General features: G+C 44.1%; 1 protein-coding gene across 8 annotated transcripts in view; it reads right to left on the minus strand.

Moving 5' to 3' along the window:
* Positions 1-1950: 1950 nt before the first annotated feature.
* The window catches only part of STN1 (STN1 subunit of CST complex), a 37018-nt gene continuing 17380 nt past the window's right edge, over positions 1951-21588 (minus strand). For 4 of the 8 annotated variants that reach the window (XM_070470115.1, XM_070470114.1, XM_070470118.1 and 1 more), the window contains 6 exons: positions 21238-21402; positions 20406-20529; positions 18954-19128; positions 13171-13293; positions 10621-10693; positions 1951-2926 (listed from right to left, as the gene is read on the minus strand). In XM_070470115.1, the coding sequence (XP_070326216.1) occupies positions 2769-2926; positions 10621-10693; positions 13171-13293; positions 18954-19128; positions 20406-20529; positions 21238-21402 (818 nt within the window). In that variant the 3' untranslated portion in view covers positions 1951-2768. Of the gene's footprint in view, positions 2927-5157; positions 6244-10620; positions 10713-13170; positions 13294-18953; positions 19129-20405; positions 20530-21237; positions 21403-21588 lie in introns of those variants that run through there. The other 4 variants (XM_070470116.1, XM_070470117.1, XM_070470121.1 and 1 more) reach the window with 4 other exon arrangements.

A 21588-nucleotide genomic window follows, 5' to 3' on the forward strand; every position in this document is an offset into this window, starting at 1 on the left:
CCCATTGGCTGAAGCTGGTAGGTGTTAATTCTGAGTACTTCCAGCCTGAACAGCCTTCCAAGACATTGGAGAAAGTCCCCAGGAAAGAGAGGAAGCTATTAGCAGGTGGAGGGGAGCCCCACACACACATAGTCGTGGTATCACTTAGAAGATGTCCTGGGCCCTGTTCTAGGTGCTGGGACACAGCAGGAAATGAAACAGAGAAAAAGTCTTGCTTTCATGGAGCATTCCTTCTGTTGGGGAGAATAAATAATAAGCAGGGTACGTAAGAAACGTACAGAGCGTGTTCCATGTGATGAGGAAAGCACGTGGAGGGGGGCTGCTGTGCTGACAGTGAACTAAAGAGGGGCAAGGGAGCAGAGAGGACAGCGGGAGCCCCACCGTATTCCAGGGGTGGCGGCAGAGGAATGAGATGCCATGACGGGCAGGTTGGACATGGGATACGAGAGAAGGAGAGGAGTCAGCGGGCTTGGCCTGAGCAACTGGGAAAATGGAGCTGCCTCTTCCTGAACCAGGGAAAACTTCTGAAGGAGCACGTTTGGGGTCAGCGGTGGGTAGGGGCCTGGCTTTGGGTATCTTACGTTTGTGATATCTGCTGGACACCTAAATGATGCTGTCAGCAGGAGGCTGACTGGAGGGTCAGGAGTTCCAACAGGTGTGAACTGGATGTAAACTGGGGTTTGTCAACATACAGATGGTCTGAGCCTTGGGACTGGTTGAGATTCCTGTGGGAGCAAGCTAAATGGAAAAGAGGTCTGGGACTGAACCCTAGGAGTGGAGTGGTCACCTGTATGCATGTGTACACTTGCCACATTTATATGGATGGATATGCAGAAACACTCTCTGTTTAGATACATACAGACACACACAGGGGGTTACAGGTCAGTGGTATTATATAAATAAATTTGGAACTCAATTTTCTTCCCACTCAGTCTCCTGAGGATAACTGCTCCATGGCGACAGTATTTGTCTACTCCATCAACTTAATGGCTGCATAGTATTTCACTGTGTTCATGTACCATTACTAATTTTTCCCTATAGAGGAATATTTACCCCAATTTTACACTGCAGTGGGCACCCTGGACATTCATTCTCTCCGTCCTCTGTGATCACTCCCTGGGGTTATAGCCCCCCTAGAAGCGGGGTGGTTGTGTGCAAGGATGTGTCCTTTTTATGTTCCGACTCAAGACCCCTTCCTGGCAGCTCCAATAATCTGAGATGTGTTCAGTATGGAACAGCTGCTGACCTCAAGGAGGAACCACTGGGGTGTCATTCCAGGTAAACCCTGTTCTACAGGAACCCTTCTGAATACAGGGCACCTATCTGGGTAATAACTGCTAGAAACCGGGCAGAGGTTTGGGTCAAGTCAGAAAAGTCCAAGACAGGAAGTCGTCTGTCAGGACTCACTCCAGGACTCACACATGGAGCCACAGGCAACTTCTGAGTGTAAAACCACTCTGTTTCCACACAGAGCAGAACAACAAACCAGGCCTGCAGGCTCTCCAGTAGAGCTGCTAAAAGCTTACTAAGAAAGTTCTAAGGAAGCAGCCAAAGGCAGATATGCTTTTGTGAAATGACTGTAATTAACTCCAAATCTTTCCCTGCACTTGCTTTTCGCTGGCTGGATTTGTCATCGAGCTGTTAGAACAAGCCTATGCCATAAGCCAGATTTCTTCCCTTTACCTGTCTTTCCCAGCAAAAGCATGACCCCATCACCTGTCTGGGCACATACTGAGCGTTTGGAAGGTGTTAGGACATTCTGCATGTACAATGGTAACCTTGAAAATAACATCAATCACTGCCAGGTAATTGGCCGGCAGCCTCCGAGAACTTCAGGGTATTAAGAGACAATGTGTTGTATTTAGTCACAGTGTCCTCAAGCACAGGGACGTGTACTGAAATGCCTTGTGATTCAGAAGGGACAAAAGGAAAATGGCAAATACAAAGCCATGCCTTAGATCCTGTTTTATTCCCATCGCTATAAACAATTCAACCCAAGGCTGGACCCACTGCTGGGGTTTGACCCACAGAAATTATAGGTCAGCAACACTCATCCAGGGAGACCTAGTCCCCTACACCAGGGTCTTAACCACCAACAGATGCCAAGAAAGTACCTGATAGTCTGAAGTTTTCAAAAGCATCTGAGCTGGTGATCTCTATGCTCTTCTGTTCCTGCAGTCCAGGGGCCTGTACCATGGAAGGCCCCTTCCCATGGCAGAACCTCCAACCAGGCCAGCCACCAGCAGTTTCTTCCTCTTCTGCTCTGTGAGTGATGCTCAGTCCAGCCCAGAGTCCAGTGAGGAGGGTTTTCTTGCATGCTGTGGCTGAGATAAGTCATTTTATCCCAGGATAAAGCAGGTAGATGTGAAGAGCTGACTCATTAGAAAAGACCCTGATGCAGGGAAAGATTGAAGGCAGGAGAAGGGCACGACAGAGGATGAGATGGTTGGATGGCATCACTGACTCGATGGACAGGAGTTTGAACAAGCTCCAGGAGTTGCATGGACAGGGAAGCCTGGCGTGCTGCCGTCCATGGGGTCGCAGAGAGTTGGACACAACTGAGTGACTGAACTGACGGCAGGTAGAAGGCAGCCTCCAGAATTTATGCCAAATTCCCATTCCTCCAATCACCAGATTTCATAGTTTGTTATGAGATAATTGCCCCCAGACCTATAAGCCTGGGCACGATGTTAAAACCAGAGCTTGGGAGTGAAGGCCAGCTGGTTTACCTCCTCCCCGTTCTGCCTGTGCTGCCTGCCGGCCTCTGCTCAGAACGCCGTGTAGTATTTCTCCATGGTGCTGACGATGTCACTCTGGTCCTCCAGCAGCTGCAGCACCTGCTGCAACACAGGTTCACTCAGGCCTGGGCTGAGGCTCAGGCGGGCACAGGCCAGGATGTGCAGGAAGTGGCAGCCCTTCTCCATGTCTGTGGGAAAAGGGAGTTGGCAAAGCTTGGACACACCTGTCACACCCTCCTCTCTCCCTGCTGTCCTTTCCTCGACACAGAAGTCCTTCTCTCTATTTCCTGGATCAGAACCCGCAGCTTCCTAAGACCTGCCAACACGCCCCGATCATTCCTGTGCACGTTAAAGCAGGAGATGCACTGGCCTACCTCACTGATGACAACAAACTAAATCACCTGTTCTCAGGTGTGTGCCAGGGACCACTGGCCGGGGACACAGGCCTTCAGCCTGCCAGGGTCCCCAATCAGTCATTTTATACTCAGAACCCCATGGGGTCTTAGCGCTTGATCATCTTTTTCTCTCATGAAGTCTCATGTACAGGTGCACATATTCAGTGCTAACCCCTGAATTCCCAGGTGGGAGCCCTCCTGAGGTGGACAGCAGAGCCAGCCTGCAGCAGTCTCCTTATTCCTTCCACAAATCCTGGACCATGGGACTGCGATGGTGACCTCTGGCCTCTTCTCACTCCTCTCTGCCTAAGCTTCCGAACAGTCTGTCTATGGTGGCTGTGTTCAAGGAACTTCTCACCCTCTACCAGGACAAATGAGACCATTTGTAACAGTTCAGGGTGAGTGACTGCTTTCCTAACAGAAATCAATGAAGTTACGACCACTAAGAGGATCATGAAATCAATTTAGTGGGTTGTGATTAGCATTGTTTTCTTACCAAACAGACTGAAGCAGACCAGAATATGAGATTACAGAATGTACTGCATTTTAGGTAGGATAAATATTAATTTATATTCAATTATATATGTGTATATATATATATATATATATATATATATAGTTGAAGTAAAACTTATAATAAAATGATATAATTTACTGGGTCATGACATAAAACTTATTTGTAACACTGAGTCAAAGTCAAACCTTATTCCTGGAAACCAACCCTCCCCAGTTTTCAGCAATCAGGTCTCTCACTGACATATGCCCAGCACTTGGCCCACCAGTGCTCTGCACAGTCACTGAACATTGTTTTCAGACGACAGATTGCTTTAGGCTCCAGCAAAGTCCTGGAGGGGGTTGTTCAGTTCAGTTCAGTTCAGTCACTCAGTCGTTGTGGTGATGGGCAAAACATGGTTGTGGCTTTGGGCAAGTCACTGCATCTTCAAGCCTGGTTTTCTGACCAAAAGGGAGTGAGACCGGAGGTGGGGGCACCTCTGAGGTCCTTCCCAGCTGTAAGTGTCAGGGCCGATCACAGGTAGCGGGTTAACAAAGACTTGTTAATTCTGACCTCTAGTGGCTACTCAACTCATTATTCCTGCCAACCGGGGTTACTGTTGGGAAACTCCATTTGGTCTCCACATTTCCAAGCTGTTTCTGCAACATTTGTTCGATCAAAATTTCCTGAACACCTACTATTAATACATGTGCAGCACTAAGCAAGTGGGAATAGGTACAGAGGGCAGACGGAGAGCAGACTCCGGAGTCCAAAGGACCCAAATTCAAGTGCTGGCTCTATGACTGGGGCTAAGTGGTCCATGGTTCTCATCCCGCATCCTAACATATTAAATGGGAAGAAAAGCACCTGTTTCACCTCTGGTTGTGTTGGTGAAAGGAGACTCACGGTGGGTGCTTCATCCTTGGAGAATTTACTTATCGTTATATTCATAACCTAAGAAGATGCACAAAACCTAGTCCGTGCTCTAAAGGAGCTTCAACTTTTCTCAAGAGGAAGAGTTGATGATGGTGGGTAGAGAACACCAGGCAGAAACGGGTTTGCACACAGCAGAGAGGGAACACTGGGAATCCCAGCACTGCTCGGCTTGGAATCTTAGTTTTTATAAGACCTGGGTGCTCAGGCTCAGGGTTCAAGGTGACTTATAGGCATGGATGTTCAGCAGTGCTGACTGCCCCAGAGGTCTTAAAGGACTTCTTCACAAAGGCCATTCTGCCATCTGAGGGTTGTCCAGCAAGGCTATTCATAGAGGGATCTTCTAGTCACAGGAGGAAAAGGACTGGCGTTAGTTCTTTAAATGTTTACAATTTACTGGTGAAACCACTAGGTCCAAACTTCTCTTTGTTGGGAGATTATTTATTACTGATTCAATCTCCTTACTGTAGATCTACTCAGATTTTCCATGTCTTCATGATTTAGTCTTGGTAGGCTCTGTGTTTCTAGGAATTTGTCCATTTCATCTGGTTATACAATTTGTTGGCATACAGTTGTTTACAATACTTTTTTATAATCCTTTTTATTTCTGTAGAATCAGTATTAATGTCCTCATTTTCATTTCTGATTTTAGTAATCTGACTTTTTTCTCTTTTTTCTTAGTCCACCCAGCTAAATGTTTAGCAATTTTGATGATCTTTTCAAAGAAGCAATTTTTGGTTTCCTTGATTTTCTCTATTGTTTTTCTATTCTCTATTTCATTTATCTGTGCTCTAATTTTTATTATTTCCTTCCTTCTATTAGCTTTGAGCTACTTTGTTCTTCTTTTTTAGTTCCTTAAATTGTAAACCTTTGTAAGTGTTCTTAGCTATAAAGTTCCCCTTTATATACAGCTTTTGCTGTGTCCCATAAGTTTTGGTATGTTGTGTTCTAGTTTTCATTCATCTCTAAGTATTTTCTAATTTCCCATGTGATTTCTTCTTTGGTCAATTGGTTAAGAATGTGTTATTTAATTCTCACAAATTTGTAAATTTTTCAGCTTTACTTCTATTATTGTCTTCTAACTTCAAAAGATACTGGTCAGAGAGAAGATGATCGGTATGATACCTATCTTTTAAAGTCTACTGAGAATTACTGACGGTCTAACACGTTCTATCCTGGAAAAGGTCCCGTGTATACATGAGAAGAACATGTATGCTGTTGTCAGGTAGTCTTTTGTGTGCACAGGTTAGATCTGGCTGACTTATTGTGTTATTTAAGGCCTCTGTTCCCTTATCTTCTGTCCAGTTTTTCTATCCACTATTGAGAGTGGAGTACTGACATCTCCAACTATTATCGTAGAACTGTTTATTTCTCCTTTCAATTCTGTCAGTTTTTGCTTCATGTAATATTCTGATGGTCAGTCACGAGAGACATAACATTTAAAACTGCTATGTCTTTTTATCGAGCCTTTTATTAATGCATAATATCCTTCTTTGTTTCTTGTAACATTGTGATTTAAAGGCCAATTTGTCTGATATTAGCATCAGTATAGCTGCCCCTGCTCTCTTCTTCTGAGACTCCCATAACACATACGTTGGTCCATTTGATGATGTCCCACGGGTCCCTTAGGTTCTGTTCATTTTTCTTCAGAGCCCTGTCGATTCTTCTTCCTGTTCAAATCTGCCTTTGAATCATTAGTAAATGTTGCCTTTCAGTTTCTGTCCTTGTCAGAATTTCTTTTTAGTTTTTCTCTTGATCAATATTTTCCATTTTATTTACCCATCATTTTCATGAGCATCTTTAAGACAGCTGTTTTAAAGCCTCTGTGTAATAGATAAGCCATCAGATCTTTTTCAGGGATAGTTTCTGTTGCTCCCCCACCCCCACCCCGCCCCGCCACCTCTTTTGATTGGGCCATAATTTCCTGTCTCTTTGTATATCTTTCACTTTTAGTTGAAAACTGGACACTTGAATCTAATAATGTGGTAATTCTGGAGATTAGATTCTTTCCCCTTTCCTGGTGTTAGCTGTTTTTTTGTTATTGTTTCTAATTTTTTTGGTTGTTGTAGGCTGTCTCTGAGCCAAGAATAGCCTGAGATGGAAACCTAAGGTCTTCTCAGGTCTATTTCTGAGTCTGTGCCTTTTCCTGGGTATGTGAGGTCACTTTCTAATTTTCCCCATATATGCAGTTGATTTTGAATGTCTTAAGTCTTTCTTTTCTGGCTCCAAAAGCGGCAAAAAAAAAACAGAAATGAAGGGTTTTTTTTTAAAAAGGGTGCCAGTCTTTTTAAAATCCCTTGGAAGTCACCTCACCTGTTAGGTGAGGCAGGCATGGCAATGGGAGAAGGTGCAACAACGGCCACCCACCTCTCTGTCCACACCTCTGTGATCAGAAGCGCTAATGAGTGGCCAGAGCACAGACCCCTGACATGTGGAGGACTGGGCCCTTTCTGCCCACCCTAGATCCAGAAACACATGCACAGCTGCCTGCTATGCAGGTGGAGGTATGGGATGGGCAGCTGCTACTAAGATTTGAATACTGACTGGAAGCAACCCCAATTACTGTCCAAACCTTCCTCTGGAAGCTGCCAGCTTTTATAGATACTCGAGAGTTCCAAATAGCTATAGCAGATAGATGGGACTGCTGTCTAAGCAGAGGGAAGGGTTTCTGGTGTTTCTCACTCTTACAGCTTCCTGAGAGTTTTATAAAACACCAGTTTATTTCATCCTTACAACAATCCACAATGTAGGTACCATTATTATCTGTTTTTCATATAAAGAAACTGAGCCACAGACTTACCCAAGGTCACATAGCTTCAAAGTGGAAGAACTGGGATTCAAACCCAGGTAAGGTGGCTCTCATAGTTCGCTCTTTACAACTACGCCACACGGCCCGTCTTTAGACAAGCCTAGTACCAGTGCCTTAGGGACCTAAAACTGGCCCATGTTTATGATCCTGTCGTTATTGTAGGTTTACCCTTTGCTGAAATACTCATCAGTTCAGCTCAGTGCTCAGTCGTGTCTGACTCTTTGCGACCTCATAAGTGACTGTAAAGATTTTAAGTTCTCCTATCAATCATCCTGTCAAGGAAAACTCAATTCTTTGTTTTGTTTGAAAGGTTAGGAATGAACAAAAGGTTCAGTTGTTGTTGTTCAGTTGCTTAGTTATGTCTGACTCTTTGTGACCCCATGGACTGCAGTATTCCAGGCTTCCCTGTCCTTCACCATCTCCTGGAGCTTACTCAAACCCATGTTCATTGAATCAGTGATGCCATCCAACTATCTCATCCTCTGTCATCCCCTTCTCCTCCTGCCTTCAGTATTTCCTAGTATCAGGGCCTTTTCTAATGAGTTGGCTCTTCACATCAGGTGGCCAAAATATTGGAGCTTCAGCTTTAGCATCAGTCCTTCTAATGAATATTCAGGACTGATTTCCTTTAGGATTGACTGGTTTGAACTCCTTGCAGTCCAATGGACTTTCAAGAGTCTTCTCCAACACCACAGTTCAAAAGCATCAATTCCTTGACATTCAGCCTTCTTTATGATTCAACTCTCATAGCTATGATTAAATAAATGGTCAGATATCTATCTATATATAGTGAAATACAAAGACAGCTATTAAAAAGACAGGTACTTATACACATACTGTTGCTGAACAACCTCTAAAATGACCTCTAAATTTAAAATACAATGTATAGAACACTAAGTATTATATGCTAAGCTTTATTTAGGCATTTTAGGAAGGATAACTATACAAATGTGTTTTATAAGTGCATATGACATCTCTAGGATACACCAGAAACCAAGGACATCCCCTTCCTTTGGAAAGGGAAACACAGAGTCTGAGGCTTGGTGCTGGGAGGAAGTCTGACTTTTCTGTGTGTGTTTTTGTACTTTTTAACTTTTTACCCTATGCATACGATATTCTGAATAACTTTTTAATGTCATAAGTATTTCTTATGAAAAGGAGTGGTTGCAACAGACTCTAAGTCCTTACATGATATTTTTGTTGGCATCCTGTTATCCATGCTCCAGAATTTGTCTCCTGGGAATTCACTAGTTTCAGGGAATTGGCTTATCATTTTTAGAGGCTCCCTTTTATAGACTGACTAGCAGAGCCTGGACAGACACACTCACCAAAGCAGGATCTGGCCTGTGGATTAGAAGTGGATATAAAACCTGCCACTTTATAGACCCTCAGGTCACCCTGAGGCTATTAGGCTATTTGATTCTCCTAAGAAAGGTAGTGTGAATTGCCTTCATTTGCTTTATTAGGCCCTAGGATTACTACTCCTTTATCCACCCTGTTCCTAATATCAAAATAAGAATCTGGCCAGATAGCCTGGGGCTAACATGAGTGCAGGAATGTCACCTGGGAAGCAGTCTCCCCTCTCATCCTTCTTGGTGGAGGAATCGTGCATTTCATTCTCTAAAAAGCTCTTCAGTTGTGGACAGGCAGTTTCCCCTCAATGCAACTAAAGGATACTTTTCCTTCTTGTTCTGAATGAAGTGAACAATAGTTAAGAAACCTTGCATCAAATAATAGATTGCTTTCAGTTTATTTTAAGAGCTGTTATCACACCACTCAGGGAGGTGACCTCATGGGTCCTCAAAGGCTAAACAGGGCTGCATACCATCACCATCAGGGCTAGAGACCTGGTCCCGCTCCACCCACTGACTCAGCCTGGAAAAGATCCAGGTCTCAGGCATATATGGGCTTTAAGGACAGGAGCTGGACCTCTCTGGAAAGCAAGCAAGCAGAGGGAAGAGGCTGCCTGTGCTCCTTAACCAGTCTTTCTACTCTTCTTCTGGCGTCATTTGTTGACATATGCCGACATTTGTTCTTAGCATATGTTTACAAAAGGTAGACTGTGAAAAGTCACCTTTAAGAGTGGTCAGTTTACACAGGACTTAAAGATAAGACAAATGCTTTATTTCTAACTAGTGTGAAAATGGCAGTCTGTTGTCAGACTATCTACAATTTGAGTTTCTAACCACTAGGGGTTGACCTAACTCCACTAAAACCAACTCTTGCAAAACCATTTCTCTTGCAAATTATCAGGCTTCTAGATGACTGAATTATACTCTTCACAAACTGTAAACTCCAGTACTTTGGCCACCTCACGCGAAGAGTTGACTCACTGGAAAAGACCCTGATGCTGGGAGGGATTGGGGGCAAGAGGAGAAGGGGACAACAGAGGATGAGATGGCTGGATGGCATCACCGACTCGATGGGCATGGGTTTGGGTAGACTCCGGGAGTTGGTAATGGAGAGGGAGGCCTGGTGTGCTGCGATTCATGGGGTCGCAAAGAGTCGGACACAACTGAGCGACTGAACTGAACTGAATGTCTAGAGCCACTCCTCCCAACACTGAAGGGCTTGGTGGTAGGAGAGAGGAAAATGTCAGGTTTGGGTTTAGAGACAAGAAGTCAGTGGAACAAGAAACAACACAAGTTTGGTGGTGCTAGTGGTAAAGAACCCGCCTGGCAATGCAGAAGACATAAGAGATGTGGGTTCGACCCCTGGGCCGGGAAGATCCCCTGGAGGAGTACATGGCAACCCACTCCATTATTCTTGCCTGGAGAAGCCCATGAACAGAGGAGTTTGGCAGGCTATAGTCCATAGGTTTGCAAAGAGTCGGACACGACTGAAGCAACTTAGCATGCACACAAGAGACTATGACACCAGAAAGATGTCAAAAACTCCTAGCCTGACAACTTACCTCGCTGCATCAGAATCCCCTGAGGAGTGACTGTCTAGCCCTCATCCCAGCCCCGAGTGAATCAGAATCCGCAGGGCTGGGACCTGAGCCTGGTATGTTCATAAAAGCTCCAAGGCTGACTCTTAGATGTGGCCCAGGTCAGAACAACCATGCGAGGCTAACACTCACTTGAGCCAGGAGGAACCTGAGGTGCCAAGAAGGCAGGTGTCTGAACCAGTCATGCCTCCAAGCTGTTACTGGGAAAAGCCATAGGTTTCCTGACCCTCTGTCCAGTGCTCTCTAGGAGGGAACATTTCCCCTTCCAAGACACTGGGATACATGGATATTACACCACTTACGATTTGGTTTCTGGCATTCCTCTTGAATGATCTGGTGGATCTTTCTGTGCAATTCTTTGTTTTCTCTCGTTACCTAAACAGGAAAAGAGAGTCTGGAGAGAAAGGTTAAGTGACAGAGAGGCTGTGTCACCTACACTCCCAAATTAGTATTTAGGGTAGCTCCTAAAGATTTCATAACAGCCCTCATTCATTCACCATCAATGAGCGTGGTTTTCGAAATCTGGCCTGTTGTCACGTCAGTTCTATCCCCAAGCAGCTTACTGCTCTGTGTGTGACCCACAGGCATATTCCCATGGGAGGTGGTTCACTGGGGCCAGGATGGAAAGAAAATATGGAATCCCTTGCTTTTGAGGAGAAACTTCCTTCTTAAATATTTATAACATATTCATAAAATTTCTCTTATTTGTTATATTTTTGAGGGAGGCACAGTGATCAAATCCCAGGACTCTTTCCTCTTGTGTTTCTTCTTGGGTTTCACGTTCCTTCACCCAACCATAGGAAAAACAAAAGAAATAAAACTGTAAGGAAAAGCTTGCAAGGAATAAGTCTAGTCTATAAACGGAAACACTGTGTGTTCTCAAAGGCAAATATAACCTGGGTTCCTTTCTCAGCTAGCTCAGGTAACAGGGAAACAGCCACCATAAATCTAAAGACAAAAAAAAAAAAGAGAAAGGAATAAAGAGGAATAAAGAAAGGAAAAGAGGAAGAAAGAGAGAGAGAGAGAAAAAAGGAAGAATGGAAGGAAAAAAAGAAAGAAGTAAGTGGACAAACACATATGTCAGGAATGCACCCTGGGCCGATGGATGTGGAATGATCAGATTTAAGATGGCGATACTGACAAGGACCCATCTGTGGACTCATGGGGTTGCTGGGAAGATTAAGGCAATGTGGAAGAGCTGCTGAAAGCTGGAAAGCACTAGACAGACAGAAGATAATGATGCCCCTGGGGCGATGCCCTCAGGAAAACAGAAACCTAGGGCCAGGGTTGAGGTAGGGGGCAGGGAGTGAAGTCAGTGAAGTGGGGTGGTTCTGCTGAGGAAAATATAGCTATTATAGCTGGATCACCTCACTCCAGCTCAGACTGATTCACAGGAGGAAGTGCCCCAGCCCTGCCACACCTCAGCGCTGGATGGCCGCCCACGTCTGCTGTTCCTCAGGAAGAGTTGCTTCCTACCAACCCAGGAGGCCACGCAGAGCCTCATGGGAGAATGCGACAGTGGGGGTGGGGGCTGTTAGGGTGAGCTGCCCCACAAGAGGAAATCAACTTCCCTGACCCCCCTCAATTGCCTGCCCACTCTTATGCAGAACGGAATACCCTTTCCAAAGTTACTGAAATAGTATTTAAAACATACCTTAATTTTTAAAAACTTTCTAAAACAGGGGAATCACTAGAGTAAATCAACATCAAGAAAATATCCTATTAAGGAAGGCTTCCCCTCAGGAATCACACTATAGAGAGTGAGGCTCCTGGGTGTCCTCAGGGTTCTGCTCTGTCTTCAGGAGAATCACAGGCTGCTGGAGCCACATCTATGCTACTGACGTGGACATGGATATCACTGCCAACTATGTTCCTTCAGTATTAAACTCAGGCAGTGGGAGGTAAATTTTAACTCAAAGTCTGAAGGAAATGGCAACCCACTCCAGTATTCTTGCCTGGAAAATCCCATGGATGGAGGAGCCTGGCAGGCTACAGTCCATGGAGTCGCAAAGAGTTTGACATGACTGAGCGACTTTCACTCACTGAGGCAGGCAAGCACTTGTATCCCTGGAGGGAATGGTAATTGTTACCATCTTTGGCGGAGCCAAGCAGATTGTATTGACCCAAACCTTAAAGGTACATGCCCATTGCTCCAACCATTCCTGTTTTAAGAGCCAATCTCACAGAAATACTTACATAAGTCCACAAAAAGACAGACATAGCAGCAGTGTACTTGAGAACAAAAGATGGAAACAACATAAATGTCCATCAGAGAGAAGGGGTTAAATAATTGATAGCAAGTTCCCATACTATAGAATACCATACAGATGTCAAAAAGAATGAGGTGGACTTACAAGGACTAATATGGAAAGAGGCCTGGGATGTGCTATTCTGGTATCCAAAACACTTACAGAGCGTTATTTAGAGTAGTGGTTCCCCACTGTCCCAGGGGATACTTGGCAATGTCTGGAGACATTAAGGTTGCCACAACTGGGGGTGCTGCTACCGCTGTCAAGTGGGTGAAGACCAAGGATACTGCCAAACACCCTACAATACAGAGGACAGCCCCCCACAGCAGAGAATCAACTGACCCGAACAACTGAAGTTGAGAAGCCCTGATTTAGAGGATGATCACATACTTTTTTTGATAACAGAAGCATATATTTATAAGCGTGCAGAAGAACGTACTGCTAAAAATGATACCAGAGGAAAGACAAAGGCCAGCTTCCACTCCTCGCTTTATGTACCTCCTTACTGACTGACTTTTAAAAGCAGCAAATGAGTATTCCTGAGTAATACAGTATCTGCAAATGGAAGCTAAGGGGAAAAATGTTAAGGTGCGGGTCTCTTACATAGAATAGGTTATCAAAACCACCATCTTTCTGGAAAACGAGTCCTTTTTCCTGCAGCAGCTTTACAGCGTTCCTGAATATGCTGTGAATGGCTCTGGAAGTGGTGTCATTCTTAAAACCCGTCTGTAGGAAGGAAAAAAAGAAAAAAAAAAAGAGGGAAAGAAGTCAGTCCCATCCTATAGCAGTTGAGGGCAACTCCCTAGACCAACTGGTTATAAATTCACCCAACAGGCTTTTTATGGTGTAGTCAGAAAGATTCAGATATGCACGGGCCTAGCAGGATGGTATTTAAGGAGGGCTGGGAAGTCTGCTCTGGCAGAATCACACTTGATGACCATTCTACCCCTTAGTTTTTTATGTAATTCATTTAACTCAAAGATAGGAAATAGAAAAATTAAGATGAAAATCTTTATTTTTTTTATGCAGAATGAAAGATTCTATACATACTAGCTTACTTCTTTGATTAAAATTGTTTTATCAATTTTAATATGGCCAATATTAAATACTGTAATAATTTATTTATAATATTAAAATTTATAAATAATCAAATTTATATATGGCCACAATTTTAATCAAAAAAAGTGAGCCAATATGTATAGAATCTTTGGTTCTATATAAAAAAATCAGATTTCCATATATATATACATGTATATATATATAATATACACATGTATGTGATATATATATATGTACATATATATACACACACACACACACACATACATATAAGGGAAATCAACCCTGAATATTCATTGGAAGGACTGATACTGAAGCTGAAGCTCTGATACTTTGGCCACCTGATGCAAAGAACCGACTCATTGGAAAAGACCTTGATGTTGGGAAAGATAGAGGGCAAGAGTAAAAGGGGACGACAGAGGATGTGATGGTTGGATGGCATCACGGACTCAACAGACAGGAGTCTGAATAAACTCCAGGAAACAGTTAAGGACAGGGAACCCTGGTGTGCTGCAGTTCATGGGGTCGCAAAGAGTTGGACACAACTTAGAGACTGAACAACAATAATACAACTTCTTCCTAAGGACATCAAAGAATTTTATACACATTGAAATAGGTGAGGGATTTCAACACATAGAGAGTATTAAATAGACTCCTTATTTTAAATAGAGGACAGTGAAGGCAAACAGCTGTGCAGAGACCTGTCAAAGGGGAGGGCCCATGGGTTGAAGGCAGACAGGGCCCTGGGGGAAGCAAGAGAGGCACAAGGGATGCTCCGCTGCTAAGAGGTCGCTCTCTCCGCAACTTCGGTGTCCCTTCCCTTCTCTAAGCGTGCCTACAGAGGTTACCAGGTCATCCCACTTCTTATTTCAAGGGAGCCACGTTTTCCACCATGTCCCACCATGGTTAATCAGATTGTGTGCTTCTTGAATTGGGGACTTTGTGCTTCATCTAGGCCACCTGCTCCCTACACACAGTGGGTGACCAAGAAAATGCATGTGCCATCAGTGGAACGAAATACCCTGTAGAGACAGGAAGTAGCTTTCTAACTATTCCATTAGGGATTTTCAGTTCCTTCCTAAAACAAAGGAAGTGGTGAGTAATAACTGTCCTTCAAGGTACATACCCATTTTTTTTTTAAGACGTGACCATTTCTTTAAAAAGTTTTTATTGAATTTGTTACAATGTTACAGTTTTGGTTTTTTGGCCAGGAGGCATGTGGGATCCTAGCTCCTCCACCAGGGATCAAACCTACACCCTCCACACTGGAAGGCAAAGTCTTAACCATTGGACCACCAGGGAAGTCCCCAGATCCATCTTTAATCTGAGAGAAATCTGTAAAGATATTTAAAAAGATCAGAGAGCCTAAAAAAAGAAAAACATGGCAAAGTGAAGCCAAGGTCCTGCCTCTCTAATGGGAGGACCTTATCAGGCTGTCTGGACAGCACCCACAGATGCTGAAACAGAAAGTACACCTCAGATTTTCTATAATGTTCCCTCAAAGTGACAGGTAAGAGAAAATGCACCCCCACATGGCCTCCAGTATTGACAATTCCATCCTGAAAGAAACCTTTGCTTCCTAGGAGAGGCCTCCCAGACAGCATAGTCTGAATTTAACAGATCCTGGCGATGTGCTCTTCTGGGCTGAAGAGAAGAGTTTAACTTTCTTCATTATATTCAGAGTCGAGGTTTTTTCCCCTCAACAGAACAGACCTGGGGAACCTGTGCATTAGAACCTGGGTCTGAGAGTTGACAAGCATTCCGGGTTATGACAGCATCCATTCTCTGAAGGGAGAATAAGGTTGAGAAATACTTGATGACTCCCACAGGCAGAAAAGCTATCTGGGTGTGTTTAGAATAAACACCTCATCCAGCCATCCTCAGCCACATGCCTTTTTATTCAGGGGGGGGAGCCGGGGGAGAGCTATTTCTAATTTCATACATGAGTGCTCTCACTTAGGAAAAGGAATGATCAACCCAACACAGGCTCCCCGACCACAACTCTATACAACTACTTCATAATTCTAAGGTGATTCACCTTTAATAGAAAGATCCTAAGGGTTGAGTTTATTCCATCTCTTACCAATGTAGAAGTAAATTGGAAACTGACTAGAAACGCTTTTACGTGCTTATTCCTGTCATTGAAAATGACTGCTGATTATCCCCAGACCATACAGGAAGCCGGGTTCCTCCTCCCCAAGTTCAGTGAGACGGAGCAGCAGGAAGGGAGGGTGTGAGGCCTGGGACAGTAACAGCAGTTTCGGCTATGAACCAGGTGGGCCCAGCAGAAAAGGCTCCCGTAAATATCAACAATGTGTGAAGCTTCCTTTCCAGAAACACTTGCCTCAGCTGACCTTGGGACGTAATTCCCTGCTGGTTGTAAAGACATGGTCCTGAGGATAAAACCCCTAGCGGTCCTTGTAGCTAGCAGGTTTCCCTGGCCTGAGAGGTGTGTCTTTCTTGTCTTTTTCTAAAGAGCAGTGACAGACTCATCTTATTCAGGAAACCGAAACTGCTCAGAAACAAAAACAGTGACTGGCTGAACGGGCTGAGCCTCTGCAGGCCTCTCCTCGTGGCAGGTCAGGAACTGGGTGGATCTCTGAAGTATATATATAGTCTTCATTCCCAAACAAACTCAACATTTATCCAGCTGTCAAAGAAACAATGGTTTTGCCAGTTTGCTTATCATGTTTCTGGATGTGCTAAGATGGGCCACCGTGGAAAAAAAAGAAAGGAGGCAAACAATCAAACCCACTCTCCCCACCTTCTCAAGTATATAACATGATCATAATGATTTTTTGTTGTTGTTAAGCTTTCATCTGTATGACTACAAAAAGTGCCAAAGGATCTAGGGTTTCACCGTCATTGTGAAGTGTTTTAGGTCTCCCAGGCTCTATTAAACAGAATTCAATGTAATGACACTGACCTCCCCAACCAGAGCCATGTGAGAGAATAATTCATAATTGATGGAAAAATAGCTTCCAGAGACAAAACAGATATAGCACCATATTCATTGCTTTTTAAACATACAGCACTGGGCAGGCACGGATTTCTGCTCTGAACATTTACAAAAAGATAATCATGCCCAAAGTCCCCTTTGGAATGTTCTGAACGGAGGGGCTTTCTAGTTCTCATTTCTCCCTATTTAATTCTCGCAGAAGAGCAGGCTCACAGGAAGAATGTGGTCTTTGCTAAGCTTCAAAGTTTCCTTCTAAACATGCCAAGAGAGTGGTCAGAAGTCCTGGGAGGCCAAGTTGGCACTGAGCCTCCTCTAAATGATTAAGTGGGAGGAAGGTCACTTGTGCTGTCAGTGGACAGCTGGGGAGCTAGCCCTGTGCAGAAGCCACAGTGGTGCAGAACAAAGCAGCCAGTCCTGACCCAGACCACCTTGGGGTTTCCTGAAACGGTATCCCTCATCTCTGTGTATGAACCGGTGGGTCACCGGGCACATGGCCTGGTGCCGGGAAGAGATAATTAGGTTCCCGAATGAAACTGAGAAGCAGTGGTCACACTCAGAAGGTGGGGATGGGGACTTGGTATCTGTTCCACCAGAATGCCGTTGATGTTTACTCAGTCGTGTCTGACCCTTTGCAACCCCATGGACTGTAGCCCGCCAGTCTCCTCTGTCTGTGCGATTTCCCAGGCAAGAATACTGGAGTGGGTTGTCATCTCCTTCTCCAGGGGATCCTCCGGACCCAGGGACTGAACCCACGTCTCCTGCATTGGCAGGCAGATTCTTTACCACTGAAGCACCAGGGAAGCCCTCCATCGGAATGGTGAAGAATAATCATGTTACCTCGCAAGGGTTATCATGCCAGCCCTGCTGCTAATGACAAAAGACTAGAAAACCTTGAACAGTCAAGGAATGGCCAGACCCCTTAAGAAAACTATGGTACACATAGTAAAAGATTATTATGGAGTGGCAAATATGTTCATATGGCTGGGAAAAGGACCTATAAGACACACACACAATGAAAAGCTACATAGATATAGTGTTTAGTAGGATACCGTTTGTGTAAAAGAGAGGATACAACTACTTTTAATTTATATGTGCAGATTATCTGCAGAAGGATATTCATGAGACTAGTAGTGGCACTTGTCTCTAGAGAAGGGGGAGGAGGAGGGAGGATGGGAAAACTAGATACTTTCAGGGACTATTTGAATTTTTATTTTCTATTTTATTTAATTAATTTTTGTTGCTTGTTTCCTTTTATTATTTGGCTATGCAGCGAGGCTTGTGGGATCCTGGCTTCCCAACCAGGGATTGAACCTGGGCACTCGGCAGCAAAAGCTCCAAGCCCTAACCATTGGACTGCCAGGGAATTAATTCCTGGGCTACCTGAATTTTTAAAATCATTCATTCTTTCTATCAACAAATAACTGTGGAGAACATACTTTACGCAAGCTCTGTTCCAGGCCCCATTCTAGACAGCAAAGAAAGAGACAGACAAAGCCTCTACTTTTAGAGAACTTAAATTTTGGTGAAGCAATAGGCAGCCAAACAAATAAATACCAGTGTTATCAAGAGATGTGGAAACAGGGTGATAACATAGTGAGGAAGTTGATGACTGTTAGAGGAGAAGGTCAGGGAGGGCAAGAAGGTGACATTCAAGCAGAGATCATTCTCTGCTTGAATACAAGTCATGTTACAACAACGAAAAAACTGAGGAATTGTGCTGAAAGGGAAAGCCTAAAACCAAAGTCTCAGATAATTTTTAATTCCAGGCCAATAAGTAAAGATGAAACAACTTAAGTTCACCTCTAACACTATGGGTGAAAAAAACGGGGATAGCTGTTTCTAGGAAGAATAAAAAATTATTTGAGTGTTCCTTAAAATTTTTGTTTATAAACCGGACTGAATACAAATTGTTCTTTATTCAAACACCTAACACAGGACAAGCTAACCTTATTATGGAGAAGAGAAAGCAAGTCATTAAAAACCTTTGTTGAAGTTCAAGAATCATCTTGCTGTTCAAAAAATAATTTTGCAAGAATAATCAGTTCTTCTCATCTATTTCCCCCTTCTTTGGCTCCAGCTGAAATTAAATGCCCATCTCAGTGAATACAAAGTACTATGAACCTTAGACTTTTTTTTTTTTTTTCTACCCAAAGATTAAGCTTCATGAGATTAAGGAGGGGAAAAGGGCACGTCCATTCTCCTTTCGAATTCTCAGTGGTCAGTGACCTTTCCAGAACAGAATCAACATAACCTCTACACTCTGAGTATACTCCATGAGTCTTAATGCCACAGTCATGTCTACCCACACTCTCCAGCTGCAGATCTGGGGCAAGGGCCTTGATTTCTCACATGGGCATGCCGCACTTACTTGCCCAGAGTAGGCGCTGTGAATCACAGGCTGGTTGGCAAGGGACAGAAGGGACTCCACAGTTTCCAACTCCTGCTGGTAAAAGGTCTGCACTCTGTTCTCCACAAGGAACTCTTTGGCCTTTTCACTCAGCAGACACGTGAGACTGTCAAGGTCCAGGGTGCCAGGATTGCTGCTGGGGGAGTTTCAACAAGACTTGCAGAAAACTATTAATATTATGTTTGTTCCTTTTGAACGTGCCTGAACCTGAAATGGGATCCCCAAGTGGCACAGTGGTAAAGAATCCCCCTACCACTGCAGGAGACGTGGGCTTGATCCCTGGGTTGGGAAGATCCCCTGGAGAAGGAAATGGCAACCCACTCCAGGATTCTTGCCTGGAGAATCCCATGGACGGAGGAACCTAGCAAGCTACAGTCCAGAGGTTTGCAAAGAGTTGGATGTGACTGAGCATGCACACACAAATGGCGAGCAAGTGAAGTGTTATCAGGATGTGTTTTTCATGTAAGGGGCAATGCACCCAGTGAACACTGCACGGTTGTTTAAAAGTATGAGGCAGAACTATGGGAACTGATATTCATGACTGATTTAGAAAAAAAATCAAGCTGCAGAATGGTATGTGAAGGACAGTGCCATTTTTGTCAAGAAGCAAATGACAACACACAACATACGCAGGTGGATATGCATGCTTGTGTGTGCGCAGAAGAAACAAGTCTAACAGGATACACGCCACAGCCTCTGCACAGTGGTAACCTCTGGGTAATGGTACTGAGGCGGGAGACAGGAAAATGGAGAACTTCCACTGTTTATACAGGTCTATAGTTTGGGCATTTTTTAAAAGTAATTTTTTGGAATATGTAATCTATAAGTATGTTTATAAGAAAGGATACATAGTGAAGAGTCTCCTTTCCACTCTCCTCCCAGGCCCCATCCACCCATCCCCAGCAGCCACTATGACTATTTCTGTCTCCTCTGAGTTCTTTGAGGCATAGAGTTACAAACATACATATATTCTTACTCCTACTGTTTACTTTTCCCTCCCTCAAAGAGAATAAACTCCTCTCTGGCTGAGGTATTGTTTCCTTGATTACAGTGAGCCTTGGTGCAGTTTTCTTCAGATTTCTTGGGGTTCATGGACCTTCTTGGATCATCTGTGAGTGTTCAGTTCTTATCAGACTTGGAAAATTTTCATCCGTGAATTTTTCAAACATTTTTTCTCTGCTCCCCACTCCACTCCTTCAGAGACTCCAATTACACATATATTTCCCTTCCCACCACCTCAGAGCATCTGCACTGTTACCTCCTTCATGTTATAGATGAGGACATGGAGGCATCTGGAGGGTGACAGACTTGCCTGGAGCCCCACAGGGAGGGAGTGGACGGCTCAGGCCTACCCCAGCATCTGGGATCCCACTGGCTGGCCCACACCCCCAGCAGTTGCAGTCCATAACTTGCCTCAGTGCCTCTTCTTCCTTTAGGGCAGGGCTGTGGAAGCGCTGGTCATACACTTTCCTGTAGATGGCAGGCAGCTCCAGCATCCTTGCGATCTGAATGTTGCATACTGGGTCATCCACTTTATCTAACAAGCCACAGAAACAACACTGAGATTAGTTCTTTCCCAAGTCTAGACTGCTGCTGGGGCAACAGTAAATGGGGCCCTTGGTGGGCCTTCTTCCTTACAGATGCCCAGGATCACACGGTCTAGAAGCACTAAATGGCCTCCGGCCATCCCATGAAAGGGGAGGTGATGCCCTGAGTGTCACAGACGTGACCAGAGTAGACCAAGGTGAGGGAAAGCATACAGACGTATTCATGCATCTGGTACAGTGGTGGATAACTGGGGCTGTCCTTGAGATTTCCAAGTGCAAACCAGCCAGATCGGTGCAATGGGCATGGCCCTGATGACAGAGGACTGTCATGCTTCCGATTAGCTGACTTTCTCAGTGGTGCTCAAGAAATCTCCCGTCATTTTGAAGATTATGAACGCTCTTCCCTAAATGAATTCACGCTAAGAACTTCAAAGTATTTTAGAGACTCTACTATGTTGTCCAAATAAAATGTCAGCCATATACGATAAATCACTTATTTTCTTTCCCAATTTACCTAAAGTTACTTCTCTTCAAAATAAATAAACACTGCTTTTCTAAAGAAATCATGTTGCAAATACAATTTTTTTTCATTAAAGCTTTGTATTTGAACTTTTCAGAAGTTTGACTTTTTACTAAATGAGCTTACTGGACACACACACAAAATAACAAGCAACCAGGCAAAGACACTGTATGCTTACAATAAGTCGTGGCATGAATCTCTCGCTCTCCTCTGAAAATGCGGATGTGGCCTCTGACCCGGATAATGTCCCCAATTTCTAACTTTGCTCTCTGTGCAATGGTCTCTTGCAGCTTCTTAAGCTGAGAGGTTAAGCTCAGCTCTCTTGCACTTGGAGCGGCTGTAGCTGTTAGGGCCAGAAGGAAAGAAGGAAATGCACAACATGATCACTCCACCAACTCTGGGAGAGAGCTTGGGGTAAGGCAGACACAAGACATTTATTTACTCTATTTCTGACTGGTTGTTCTACTGTAGAAAATCTGGGTCATCCTTCAAAATCCTCTACTGAATAAAAGGCATAAGCTGTAATTAT

This window comes from Odocoileus virginianus, chromosome 7, assembly GCF_023699985.2.
Source record: "Odocoileus virginianus isolate 20LAN1187 ecotype Illinois chromosome 7, Ovbor_1.2, whole genome shotgun sequence".
NCBI classification, from domain to species: Eukaryota; Metazoa; Chordata; class Mammalia; order Artiodactyla; family Cervidae; genus Odocoileus; species Odocoileus virginianus.